Source organism: Papilio polytes, unplaced genomic scaffold, assembly GCF_000836215.1.
Source record: "Papilio polytes unplaced genomic scaffold, Ppol_1.0 DF821956.1, whole genome shotgun sequence".
In the NCBI taxonomy this organism is placed as follows: Eukaryota; Metazoa; Arthropoda; class Insecta; order Lepidoptera; family Papilionidae; genus Papilio; species Papilio polytes.
This window is the reverse complement of record NW_013527248.1, coordinates 2,178,831-2,193,996: the sequence shown is the minus strand read 5'-3', so window position 1 is coordinate 2,193,996 and position 15,166 is coordinate 2,178,831. Positions and strand designations below refer to the sequence as shown.

General features: G+C 33.3%; 1 protein-coding gene across 3 annotated transcripts in view; it reads left to right on the top strand.

The window, feature by feature from the left end:
* Positions 1-7,300, top strand: part of LOC106107699 — a 34,267-nt gene extending 26,967 nt beyond the window's left edge. Inside the window, exons 28-30 of one of the 3 annotated variants that reach the window (XM_013288682.1) lie at positions 5,751-5,884; positions 6,416-6,548; positions 7,102-7,300. In XM_013288682.1, coding sequence (XP_013144136.1) covers positions 5,751-5,808 — 58 coding nt within the window. In that variant the 3' untranslated portion in view covers positions 5,809-5,884; positions 6,416-6,548; positions 7,102-7,300. Of the gene's footprint in view, positions 1-5,750; positions 5,885-6,415; positions 6,549-7,101 lie in introns of those variants that run through there. The other 2 variants (XM_013288680.1, XM_013288684.1) reach the window with 2 other exon arrangements.
* The last annotated feature ends 7,866 nt before the right edge of the window (positions 7,301-15,166 follow it).

The following is a 15,166-nucleotide window of genomic DNA, read 5'->3' as shown; positions in this document are numbered from 1 at the left end:
CAGTTTAGGATACAAACTCTAACAAAAATCCAACCGTGTTTCTATTTATTGTACTATCGAATTTATGACATTAGTAAGATTTATGCTTTATGGGTCTATTTTGTAGTTAACAATATCGCTTTAGGTTTAAAATTATATCTCTAGAAATAGCTGTACCCTAGAAATATTGTAGAATGTAAATCATAAAACCAACGTCAACAAACATAGTTTTCTAACACTTATGTTTGGGCCAAAAGTATTGCAGTATAAAGTTTTATAGTAAACACACAGCGTAATTATTATGAAATTAACTGAATAATTCAAATTATTCCTCCAAGTCTATTTAAAATCTTATAACGTCAAGACAATTGTCATAATTAAGGGTTTTGTTTCGCGAAGAAACAAAGGTAAGTTTGAAAAGAATGCTTGCTCTTAATTACTCTGATACGACTTGCCTATTTTAAATGCCCGCCAGCAATTAAACACTTATAAAGTTACTAGAATTCATTTAAATAAGGATTGAAATTGTTAATTTCTATAATCAAATCAAAACTCTACCACACTATCAAATGAAAGACACGTACTGATTTTTTTTATATTTCATTAAATGTCGGGTTGAATTCCGAAGCCATTTACGCAAGGCAATTTTATTGTGTAAATTCTGGAACATTCCTCGTGTCCTTCTTTTGCTTTTTTTATTCAATGATTTTTAATTAGAGTACTATCATTTGCATAAGTGATTGAGTTTCATTCAGTAGCTCTCTAAAAGCCGTTAAGAGTTTCCAGAAATGAGAAGAAATGCTTCATCGTAAGTATACTTGAGCGATCTTAGGGGTCGTTTTCTTAGTGATATTCAATAGGAAGTCACGAATTTGATTCGAGATAGTTCGAAGGGAATTGTGGTAGTAAAAATTATAATAGCAGCCATAATAAGTATGACAATCTTACTAATATAATAAATACCAAAGTTTAGACGGATGGATAGATGTATTTTTGTTAGAGTTTGCAACCTAAACGGCTGAACAGATTTCGATGAAATTTGGCAAAGATGTAAAAGAAAGTCTGGAAGAACACATAGGCTATTCACTTTGGTTTTTTTCAATTCCATGTGGATGGAGTCGCGGGCGAAAGCTAGTCCAAAATATACCTAATATTTATGTATGCAAAAACATAGTACTAATATTATAAATGCGAAAATTTGTACGGATGGATGAATGTCACGACATATCATAAAAAGAACTTAACGGATCTCTACAATATCAGTCTTAGGAACAAGGGATACGTAGTACTTGAAAATATTATTTTTAAATCTGCACATTTAAACTTCAGATAGTCTATACATATAATTTTAAAAGTAATAAATTATATTGTAATATTGCAAGAGTATTGCTCCAATTTCCATTTGACAGCGGACAATAAAATCAGTCAACAAAAAGTGCTTGAGATCGAGCTGCGATTTACAAATGCATCGTTAGTGTAACAAGGGAAATCGGATTTGCACCTGACGCTTGTGATCCAATGCCAAATAGAGCCTACACTAAGATTTTTTTTTGTTCACATCGTTGTTAAACACATATCGGAACATTATTCAGTTTTACTATAATGTTATAAATGCGAAAGTTTAGATGGATGGACGTTTGGTACTTTGTAGATCAGTCTGTTAGATCTCGATGAAATTTGGAATAGATATCGAGGATAGTCTGAAATAACACATAGGTTACTTACTTTTTTTTTTTGTTTTATACCACGCGGGCGCGGGCAAAAGCTATTAAGACACAAAGTTATATAGATAAAAAGTAATTAAACAACATAAAAAAAAAATCAAACAATATCTTAGTACAGCATTAATAAAACTTATGTTATACAAAACGTTTTTTTCCTGTGTGTAAATATTTATATTTTTTTTACGTGAATGAATGAAAAACTTATCAAACAAAGTCAATTGTTTATAGTAAACTAGCTATTGCCCGCGACTTCGTCCGCGCGGTATTAGAAAACATACAAACTATATAAATAACAAAAAACTTCGTATCCCTCTGGAACCGGACATTTCTCGGGGATGAACCTTATCCCATGTGTACTGCAGAATTTGTTTTATATCTGTGCCAAATATCAATAAGATATGTTGAACCGTTGCGGAACGATCGAGTAAACAATAAAAAAATAAATTAATAAATCCCACGGGAACCGTAACTATTCCCGGGATAAATAGTTTATGCGTTCTTCCAGACTACGCTCTAAACCTATGACAAATTTCATGGAGATCCGTTCTGCCGTTTAGGCTACAAACGCTAACAAACATCCAACCATCCATCGTAACTTTGGCATTTATCATATTTATATTATGATATAACGTATATATGATTAAGTTCTAATTAAGTGGATATTAATATCAAGCGATTCATTTGCTGTGATTTCTGCTATTTAAAAATTGAATGGCTAAAGGATTTTTTTGTAATTTTATTTCCATCGTCATTAATGACTTCATTGTTAATTGCGTAGAATCATTGTTGGTTGGATGAAAGAATTGAGACAATGAGGCTTTTAACGAAAACATTCCTTTTGTATAGCGGCCATTTAGGACCATTGTTTCATAACCGAGACTTTTGTAATTGGATAGTTAGTGGCTTTACAGATTGCTTAAAACTGAATACAATATGCATTTTGTAAATCGAAATATTCAATGTTACAGACTGAAATTTGTACAAAATTACGAACGAGATTTTGACGACATTTTATAATTTACTAGCTTTTGCCCGCGACTCCGTCCGCATGGAATTTAAAAAAAAACAAAAGTAGTAGCCTATGTGTTCTTCCTCTACGTCTGTGCTAAATTTCATCGCCACCCAAATGTTTAAACATCCATCCATCCATATGAACTTTTGCATTTATAATAGTAAGATTCATTTCTATTAGGTATACATTAATTTTATGCAATTCAATAAAGTGCTTAAATATTACAAAGTCGGAATTTATTACATTTTTTTTCTCTTTTCCAATACAAATAAATAAAGCTTTGTGTGAAAGATTGAGGTAAATCCGACGTTACCTTTTCCATTGCCTGTTGGGAAATCAAATCGTTGTCTATTCACCTATTAAACAAGACCAGCTTTCAACAGCTTTGGTTTCAACTAATGCAAAGCGAATAAATTCATTTTCAAATATTATCTATACTATTATAATAAAGCGTAAACTCACACTTCTTTGTTACCTAAGATGTCAGCAATTACAGCATATTTTTGAATAATTCTCTAGACTATATATTTTCACGCCATTAAACTTAGGGGGTAAATATTTTGGATAAAAACCCTAATCTGGGAAAGAGACCATAGATTGCTGCCAACATCAAGGAAGCAAGACTGTCAAGGTTTTTCATGTCATGTCATTTCAACATTTGCTATTGATAATTCGACACATGGAAACAATAAAATAACATTTTGACAATTTCATGCGGATGAAGCCGCACGGGAACAGCTAGTGACATTATAAAATTGTACATCATAGGTTTTAAAGCTTAAACCTTTTCTGGTATACAAAGAATAAGTAACTAAAAATAATTTATTCATAGAGTAGATAGAATATTGAATTTCCATTTCAATAAAAGTCTATGAAAACCAACACTTTTTAAACACCAGTTTTTACGCAATTTGGGACTAAACAAGGCACTAGAAAGACACTAAATCTTAATTGTTGAGACAATCTATAGTTAAGTGAACTTTACTTGACGATTTTGTTTTATTTTTCTTGATGCGGTTACCAGTAGGAGCAAATTGATTTCACCCTCAAGTTACGAGTAACACGGCTATTTCGCTTTAACGCTTATATGAACTTTATCGCTGCAGCCCGGAGTGTGCCAACGTTACCTATACCGATTTAATATTTTAAATATTGGCCAAACATTTTTTTTTTTTTATAACATAAGGTGGCAAACGAGCAAGCGGGCACCTGAAGCCGCCAAAATGGCGAAGCGACCGCTGCCCATAGACATCCGCAATTGCAGATGCGTTGCCTACCCTTATACGACGGAGGAGGAGACGCACATAAAGAGGATATTTCCCCTTCCTATGCATCTCCTCCGCCGTCAAATCCACTTCCTAACCTAACCCAACCTCTTCTTATAAGAAAAGGGTGGTAAAGAGAAAGGGACTTAAATTAGGCCTCCGGCACCACACTCATCAGACGAAACACGGAATTGCTTCCATTTTACGCCTGTCTTCTGTGTGGTCGTGGTATTACACCGGGCGTGCCGGCCCATTCGCGCTAAGATGTTAAAGCGGGCACTACCACTGTGAAAACATTCATTCATTCACTATTCATGTGTAATGTTTGTCTAATATCCAAAATTAATATAACAATAACAATAAAAAATAAACATTACAATAATGTAAAATTATATTCGAACTCAATTTTACACTTCTGATGCTTCGAGTCAAAAAGTACAGGACCAAGATATGAGCGTCAAAAATGAAAGTTCGTTTGCAGTTGGAAATCGTATTTTGATACGGAATGAGGTATCATGTTTCAATGTAGAGGCAATCAGACGAGAGAAATGGTGTGATTTCCTCTGAGTTTTACTACATGTAGGTACTAGTAGAGAACCTTGGGCATCTAAATATAATTCTGAAAATAAAACGGTTACTAAAAAAAAGCTATTTTATTAACTAAGGTTAAAATATGTGATGATGTCTTAAATGACAATACCACGTTTCAATATTTCCCGTAGGGCCAATCAGTCTACCGATCGATCGATCTATTGAGAATTTTTTGTTCTGCTTTCTGTTGAAGCGAAGTGTCTTAGATTCGTTTCAGTATTCGGCCTTTACTGTATATTATATTTTCTCTGTTTTAATGATAATAAGTCGAAACAGATATAAGTGAAAAATGATTGTGTTTAATTTTTTATAATATTACAAAATGTCAACTTCTCATGATGCTTCAAAGGTTCCAAATTGCACCTATTTAAGTTGTGAGTATGTAATTTTAAGTTTAAGTACCAATTAAGCGATTATTTTATAACTTAATACTCTTTTAAGATTGTATCAGGACCAAAGCGCAATTTATGAACATGGAAAGTACCGGTATTATTGCGAGGGGTGATTTAGACTCAATAACATAATAGCAACCATGAAATTAACATAACTGCACCTTTTTTCAGGCTACCCTACTTTGTATTTTAATAGCACATTTCAAAATTGAGTTGTAAAATTGCTACGATAAAAATCTTTAATTTGAAAATACCTTTCTTTACCTTACTGTTACATAGAAATCGAAACATAAAATTGTAAGATCATTTTAAAATGGTTTCTTGCTTAAGTTTTTATAAAGCAATTAAATTGGTAAAATACACATGCCAGTTGGCACACATGCAAGCTACTAACGCGTGTCAGCTAAAGACTTGTGAAGACGCTAATAGTCATCCCAGTGACCTGAAGGAAACTAAAACGATATTTGAATTTGTAACAGAAAATACGAAGCTTAAAACTGTCTCATCGCGAATGATCTAGTAAAAAAATTACTGTATCCTGCCAGTATCTGGCATGTGCCAGGTATGCCAGCTACTATCCGGGACAGGTTGAAACCCAACTCGGCATGGCTTAGGTCATGCGGTCCACGCTGAGCCTGCAGCACACTGTTGTCGATTTAAGTTTTCTTAGCTCATAAGAAACTGTTATCTCATTTTTTGTATCAACAATAAAAATCTTTTTATTAATTTATTCCATTTTACTGGTATTTCAGCTTTTAAAAACAATACGCCCTTTATTTCTTTGCAGGGTCACTTTTATTCGAGGAAATTCAAATGTTGTCATTAGAGTGTGTTTTGTAATTTAGCTAAAAGGGACAGAAGAGTCACGCACCACATTTCTATGTTAATTGTAATTTTGTTCATGGACTTCCACGTAATAAGGTAAGTAGCCACTTTCTTCATATACTTTAGGGTGCGTTGGATATTTTAAATTTTGTAGGTGCCTCTTAAAAATGTACTTTACTATTCCGTAAACTATGATTTTCTATTTTTAAAAATTAAACTAATTACAATCATGTAATATTATACGCTGCTAAACGAGCAGGTGTTCTCCAGAATTCGCGAAAATAGCAAAGCGATCTGTAATCGACATACAAACAGAAGCAAAGAAAGAGGAAATTTCTTCTTTCTAAGCGTCCCTTTTCATGTCGAATCCGCTTCCCCCATCCTTCCATTTTTTTTTGTTTTGTTTTTCAAAACCACCTTCTAAACACAATTATATTTATATGCAAGTATTGCCATTTATTTCTTTCACTTCAATAACATTTAAGTGTGAAAATAAAAAAGATTTGTATTCTTCCGATATAACGCATTTAAAGCAAATTAAACAAGTCATTGAATAAGGCTCTAAAAGCTCAGTAACACATTGAAACGATCTCGAAATTCTCTACAAATCCAATTTCCCTTTCACAGCGGTTTGAACGTCTCCGCCGAGGTTTGCGAATGATTTTTGAAGTGCTTCTTAAATCTGTTTCTTAGAATCCCGGCGGTTTGCGACACGTTTTTAAACGAAGAAATTGCGCTTTTAAGTGACAAGTCTTTACATGTACGTGTAACCAGCTTTTTGTATTTCAAAACATTCTTTAAAAGCTATGAGTGAAAAAACGATTTCTTATGATAATAATAGAATTAACTAGCTTTCGCTCGCGACTCCGTCCACGTGGAATTAAAAAAACAAATTGAGTAGCCTATGTGTTCTTACAGACTATCCTCTACTTCTATGCCCAATTTCATCGAGATCCGTTCAGCTGTTTACGCTACAAACTATAACAAACATCCATCTATCCCTCCATCCATCTAAACTTTCACATTTATAATAATTGTAAGATTGGTAAGATATTAGTATGATTCGCAATTAAAATAACAATTTGTGCGTTGAATAATTCAATTTTCAAAATTCAAGGGGATAGATATTTCCAAAGGTATTCTCATAGTTACAATATTATAGACATCTATACTAGTAATATAAAGAGGAAAGGTTTATATTTTTTTGTGCATCGAAATAAATCAAAAATACTGGACCGGTTTCAAAAATTCTTGCACCATTATAAAGCTATGTCATCACTAAGTAACTTAGACTATGTTCATTAAAATTTTAGTTTCCGCCCAGACGAAGACGTCAGCAACAGCTAGTAATAAATAAGGAAGGGGTAACTACTGAAATGATGATAATGAACAATAGCCACCGAGCAGTATAGACTTTTTATCAGTCGATAAAGTAATTGGGCTTAATCAGTATGAGTATGGACGAAGAAATTTGCTTTCTATGTGCTGTGATAAAATTCTTAATTTATATTACGTAACTTTCTCAAACTCTACTATGAATAAATGTTGTATTTTTAAATTTTATTAAACCATGTTTTTATTCAGTTTCTCACCAGTATGTTTTAAGTAGGGCTACGCTGGTGAAGTAAAGATTAATACGGCGCTGAGCTGTCGAGAGCTACTTGGCCACAAAAGCGCCGAGCACCGGATTTCATTTCCGTTATTAATATTAATGGGCTTTCCTCTAACTTATACAGTTTAAAGTTTAAGTCACTATTTACCGTTTTATAAAATTAAATACAATGGCGATAAAAATAGAACAATAAAAAATCTGAGAGTCTATTACGAATGTTTTCGCAACAATTGCGAGAGTATTTGTAACGTCATCGATAACATTTGTAAAAGCTGCACAAATCTAATATAAATATTGTCCATATCGTTACGAAAACCTTCTTACGAATATTCGAAATAAGAACTATGTATTTTAATATAACAGAATTTTATGTAAATTATTTTATTAACAATTAAAAAAATGGTAATATTTGTAAATTTGTAGTGTTTTTAAGTTGATTAAAAAATGCTTTTCAAATACAATCATGACTGGTAAAATACTTAATTTTCTAATGATCATTTCAAGTAGTCAATAATTATTTTTAAAGTGTTCAATAACTAGTTCGTAATTTCTGTTTGTCATTTTTAAATACGTTTGAGTCATAATAGTCGAACTTTAAGCTACTTTTATACACGTTGTAGTTATTTTCAAGTCATTTTAGTAAAGCTCTGCATGAATAGTGTCACTTGATGATTTTTTTATAAGCTCCATGAAAGCTGTTGGAAATTATAGCTATCTATGAAAAATTTCTTAAGGCAAACGTTATTTTACCTTAAGAAGCTGTTCTCTATTCACGTCTTTGCTTTAAAAATAACTATTTTAACATCAGCATTTTACTTTGACTCACTAGGATTTTTTTCACATGTGCGAGCCCGAGCGTCGAGTGATTTAATAATGAAAATAATTATTTGTTATGTTATTTTGATATTTCAAATATAATAAATGCACTATATATATCCAAAGGTTAACAAAACATTATAGACGAAGCAAAATGATCACAAAACGGATTGCAGTGAGTTCAGATCGAACTAAAGCTTCCGTTATTAATATTAATGACTTCTGGCATAAGCCGCAGACTGTAAAGTCAGTTTTATAATGTTTGCATCTTCATTGAAGAGGCTATGAGAATTACGCGAGTACGTTATAACATAGGCTATATAGCCTGTGTTATTCAACTATAACGTAGGTTTTAATTAGGTTGTACCGAAACTCTGATTCCGCATCCGCAGTGCGAAGCTTCCGCAAGAAATAATAACTCCGCATCCGCTTCCGCTTCCGCTTCCGTTATTTCTTATACGGAGTTGTAACGGATAAGGTATCATTTATGCGGCCCGCGCCGGTGTGATAAGTCAACTAACTATAGTTGTTATATTCGTACATTATATTTGCATAATAAACTGTATCTTGTAATTATGTATCAATCTGTGTTTTGATTTAACGTAGTTTTAGTTTTTATTTCTTTAATAAATCGCGATTAATATTTTATTATTGACCTCTGATTCTGCTTCTGTTAACCTCAGCTTCTGCAGAGGTGAAGCCCTTCGCCTCCGCATCCGCTTCCGTTAAAATGGCCTTCGTTACAATCCTAGTTTTAATATTACTAATATTATAAATGCGAAAGTTTAGATGGATGGATGGATGGATGTTAGCATTTGTAGCTTAAACGGCTGAACGGATCTCCATGACATTTGGCACAGGTTTAGAGCATAGTCTGGAAGAACACATAGGCTACTTTTTATCCCTGGAATAGTTACGGTTCCCGTGGGATTTATTAATTAATTTTTTTAATGTTTACTCGATCATTCTGCAACGGTTCAACATATCTCATTGAAATTTGGCACAGATATAAAACAAAGTCTGGAGTACACATGGGATAAGCTTCATCCCCGAGAAATGTCCGCTTCCCGAGGGATACGTAGCTTTTTGTAATTTATACAGTTTGTATGTTTTGTAATACCACGCAGACAAAGTCGCGGGCAACAGCTCGTGTAACTATAATCAACTCAACTATAGTGTAAAAATATTTTTACATTTCACGTGGACGAAGTCTCAAGCAACAGCTCATCATAACGCTATAACATAACGCTTTCAGAGTAAGATACTCTTTAAACAATCTAATAACGCATCGATCAGTATCGAAATAACATTATGACGGATTGGCATCCGATAACTTCATTCCGTATTGCGTAACTTAATACCCACGGGGACGCGCGGTGTGGGGGATTTGAAAATTAACTCGACAACCTTTGACGTAAGTTAGCAAATATTGATCTTAAGTTTACAATGTATTCAAATATTTAAAGACATATGACGTGTACCGGTAATTCCCAGGATAAAGTTGAACTCGAATTTGACAAGACGTTGGCTAAATATTTAGATCATCATCATCATCTCGGTCGGCGTGCCAGGTTTTCGTCCTTCAAGTAACTCTATCATCCGTCATCTCAGTCATCACACCCTTCTTGACCATGCCACCTTTCACGTAATATATCCATCTCTTTCTAAGTTGGCTAAATATTCAGATGTTGAGTCAAAATGAATGAGCATAAAATTTTATCCTAGAATATTGAACGTATAATAAGGGATTTTATTAAAAAAAGAACAATATTAGCAAACTAGGGGTTCACACGCCACAGATCTTAAAACGGGCCATTGCCAATTATCTTAAATCAAGTTCGTGACTCTGCATCTAAACAATGTAAGCATCATACTGGAAAATACTCTTTCAGATATACGTAGTAATTTTATTATAACCTTCTTAAGTGTTTATTAAATTAAAAAGGAAAATAGGTAATAATAAAATATCAATGAATAATTTACAAATAATCTTTCTTAATGCTCTTAGTTCACAATTTTAAACAAATTTACTTGAAGAGCTCTTATCACATCGTAATAAATAGTGTTCAAACTTAAAGTTAAATAAAAGTATTTACCTTCATAGCATGCTAGCTTTTGGGCTCGACTCTGTCTGTGTCGAATTAAAAAAACAAAAGTGAGTGGCCTTTGTGTTCTTCCAGACTAAGTTCTACATCTATCTATACCAAATTTCATCGAAATCCGTTCAGCAGTTTAAACTACAAACTCTAACAAACATCCATCCATCAAAAATTTCGCAATTTTTTTTTTATAATACGAGGTGGCAAACGAGCAAGCGGCCACCTGAATCCACCGAAATGGAAAGCGACCGCTGCCCATAAACATCCGCTATTGTAGATGCGTTGCCTACCCTAATTGACGGAGGAGGAGACGCACATAAAGAGGACATTTCCCCTTCCTACGCATCTCCTTCACCGTCCAATCTACTTTTTCCTCCCATCCTTTCCTCTTAAGAAAAGGGTGGAAAGGAAAAGGGACTAAAATTAGGCCTCCGGCACCACACTCATCGGACGAAACGCGGAGTTGCTTTCACTTCACGCCTGTTTTATGTGTGGTCGTGGTATTACACCGGGCGACCGGCCCATTCGTGCAAAGATGTTAAAGCGGGCTCTACCACTGTTAAATTAATTAGAATATTAGTAAAATTGAATAGTAACTATTGTTATAATAATCTATGATAATAATTAGATAAGTAGCCTTCCCCTAGCGGATCAATTATCTAATTTGATAATGGGTTCACATATCTCGCAACTATTGTGACTGTAATCTAATACTATTGAGAACCTGTCACTGAATACATTCCAGATATGAAATGTTTGTGATATTGAGTCAAGTGTTCGTTAAGAACAAGAGCTTATTGTAGTCTACAATTAAATGGATTTGAGTAACAAAGCATTGATAATTAACATCTATACTATTATAATAAAGCGTATTATTTTTGTTGCTTAAGATTTCAGAAATTACAGCATATTTTCGAATAATTTTTTTTTTAATATAAAGCTCTAAACTTACGTCACGCTTTATATGTTTTCACGCCATTAAACTTAGGGGGTAAATATTTTGGATAAAAACCCTGATGTGGAAAAGAGACCATGAGTTGCTGCCAACATCAAAGAAGCAAGATTGCCAAGGTTTGTCATGTCATGTCATTTTGACATTTGCTATTGATAATTTGACACATGTAAACAATAAAAAAAAATTCATAATTTCATGCGGATGAAGCCGCACGGGAACAGCTAGTATCAAATAAAATCCAAAATTATACAAATTCAACTATTTTATAAAAAATATAACAGAAATTATATCAATTGTTAATTCTTTGACAATCAAGTGAAGCTGGACATATCGCTGTTATAAGCCATAAAAATGTATTATAAATAAAAAGAATATTAGTTGGTTAAATAATTTAAAATCCTCACAGAATTAGCACATTCAAGGAATATAAAGTAATGTTTTTTTTAATCAATAGTGATATCTTTTTAGTGGACTTGGGCGTAAAAAAACTTTTATGTAACATTTTTCCATATCATGTTATGAGTTACAATAATTACCAAAAAAAATTTTACACGCTTTACTTAACATCAAAGAAAAGTTTGGAATTAGATCGCCAATCTCAAAGTTTGGGAGCTGTTGAACCAACTTCGCAAGAAGTTCAGACGACCAAGTTAGCGATTAGCTAAGGCAATAAAATTTTCTTTTTTCCTAATGAATTGTAATTAAACGCTTTTGGATACAAGAACAGTGGAAGATGATTGTTCTTTTTGTGATTATATTACACTAGCTTTCGCCTGCAACTCTGTTCGCGTGGAATTAAAAAACAAAAGCGAGTAGCTTATGTGTTCTTCCAGACTATCTTCTACATCTGTACCAATAGATGTCCCAACAATAACTTAATGCAGATGTGTATATGCAGTAGTTACAGTGTTTTCTATCCAATTGATAAAATTGGAGTGCCAGTACGTAATATAAAAATGTATATTTCAAGCACACATGGACATATATGCGTTGTTTATAACGAAAACCATGTCTCCATAATGACTGAACCTGACTGAAGATTAGCTTTCGCCCGCGACTTCGTCCGCGTGAAATTTACAAAAAGACAACAGTTAGTAGTCTATGTGTCCTCTGTTCTGTTTATCCGTTTAGGCTACAAACTCTAACAAACTCATCTAAACTTTCGCATTTATAATATTAGTAAGATATAATGCGTGTACGAGAGTTATTTGTGCTTGAGTACTACATTTTAATTCAAAAATGTCTAAGTGTCCAAAAACCGTTACTTTTAACTAAAATCACCACCTACTATAAAATAATTACTGTTAATTACTAAAACTGACATTAATATCATCATCATCATCATCATCATCACCAGCTAACTATATGTCCCCACCGAAGGGCTCTGAGCCTACCCTAAATTAGGGTGATTAGGCCATAGTCAACCACGCTGGCCCACTGCGGGTTGGTCGACTTACATATCTTTGAATTTCTTCGCCGATATGTTCAGGCATAACGATGTTTTCCTTCACCGTAAGAACGTCGGGTAAATTATGTACATATGAAAATTCGAAAAATTGAAAATCACATTGGTACACGGCGGGATTCGAACCCAAGACCTGTAGATTACAAGTCAAGTGCCTTAACCACTGAGCCACCGACACTTTTTAATATAGTTTAACATTAATCCTATACGTAGCAGGGCCTAATAATATTTTACTAAGAGCGTTAATTAAATACAAATACGCCACCTGACACTGAAATGCAATTAATTTCAGTGAACAGGAATCCATTGTGGATATGAGTAATTATTACAGTATCGGAAGTGTAAATAAAGAGCCAATGAACATTCATCGAGGAATGAGGTGAGGGAATTAATTAATTAATTTTGCTATATATGAAAAATAAATGTTTATTTTTAGACAATCTCTACAAAATTAATCTAATTTACATTTCATTTTTACATAATAAATGTAATCTTAAATTGACACAAACAGTAAAATCAAATGTATGAAAAGCTGTAGTCTACAACGTGCTTATTATGTGACCTACAAACCTATTAAAGATTCAATGATAAGGAAATCGTGAGCGTGAATCATCAATCATATAGATGTAGAAGATAATCTGGAAGAACACTTAAGCTACTCACTTTCATTTTTTTTATTCCACGCGGACGGAGTCGCGATCGAAAGCTAGCAGTACAATAGTTAAGACTATCATCTGATCACGGGGTCGTGATTTAGAACCCGACTGTTCGATTAGTTTTGGGTATCAATATTACATTTCAATTTAGTTGTAATATTAATAACTTGGTTTCGAAAGCGACTCCGTCTGCGTGGGATTAAAAAACAAAAGTGAAGTAGCCCATGTGTTCTTCCAGCCAAATTTCTTTGAAATCCGACGAGCAGTTTAGTCTACAAATTCTAACAAACATCCATCCATCTAAACTTTTACATTTATAATATTAATATTATTTCAAAATAATCTACTAATCTGTCTAATACTAAACTGGAACGATAGCTAAAAGACTCCACAAATAGATCGGTTTAAATGCACACAGAAAAGTCTAACTAAAACAATATTCGAAGCAAACACGTTAGCTATTTTAATGGACACGAAACATACGATTCAGTTAAACGTTTTCGGGTTCTGTTTATAGTTCCCGTTGTTCGGGATCGCAATGAAAGCGGTATCGCGTGACGTCACGAAATGGCAATGCGGAATCGATTATAAGATGTATTAGTGTTGGTCTTTTGAGTTTTAAAGTTTTGTTATTGTTCTAGTTTAGTTTAAAAGAAACTACATTTGTAAGTTTAATTTTTAAAGTAAAAGTCTATATAAAAATGTAAGTCTACAAAATTAAAACGTGTTTTAAAACTACGAAATACATAAGTCACTAGTTTTCGGCCGCGACTTTGCGTAGTATTAAAAAAACAAAACATAGTAGCCAATTTGTTCTTCCAGACTATGCTCTACATGTACGCCAAATTTTATCCAGATCTGTTTAGCTTTTTAGGCTACTAACTCTAACATCCGTCCATCTAAACTTTCGCTTTTATGATATTGGTAAGAAGTATGATTAAAACTAAGTTTCTATCAAAGAAGCACTTAGTTCCATTTGTTTTGGTCATAAAATTCAAGCATTTTTGTTTTAGAAAACTACTATTATAAGTTTAAACGTCGATAGAGAATCGAATGGTTCACACTCAAAGATATTGAATCGATGCAACGTTAAGTTTGTTTAACTTATAGTTGTAAAAATGCGCCTTTTCCGAAGGCTCTTTCCTTTCTTTTATCATGTTTCCAACCTAATAAATCCTGTATATCAATGCATGCTACTTCTGTCTTCTAGATTTAAAATAAGGCGAAGTGCAAATGATGCATACTATTCTGAATAAGATAGAGTTCACTTGATATGTATAACTTTATTAGCTGTGGCTCAATGACAATCCCATCGAAATCGGTGCAGCTATTTCGGAGATTACCCGGAACAAACGCAGCTTGCGGACAGACAGTCAGACAGATAAAAAAAATTTAACTGCGACTTTTGTAATCAGAAATGCAAATATATCTTCCTAAAAATTTGTTCCTGGAATTTTTCTTTTTGTTATTACAAACAGACACTCTAATTTTATTAAATGTGCTAGCTGTTTCCGTGCGGCTTCATCCACATGAAATTATGAAAATTTTATTTTATTGTTTACATTTGTCAAATTGTCAATAGCAAATGTCAAAATGACATGACATGACAAACCTTGGCCATCTTGTTTCCTTAATTTTGGCAGCAACTTATGGTCTCTTTCCCACATTAGGGCTTTTATCCAAAATATTTACCCCCTAAGTTTAATGGCGTGAAAACATATAGTCTAAAGCGTGACGTAAGTGTACGGCGTTTTGTTAAAAAAAGAATTATTCAA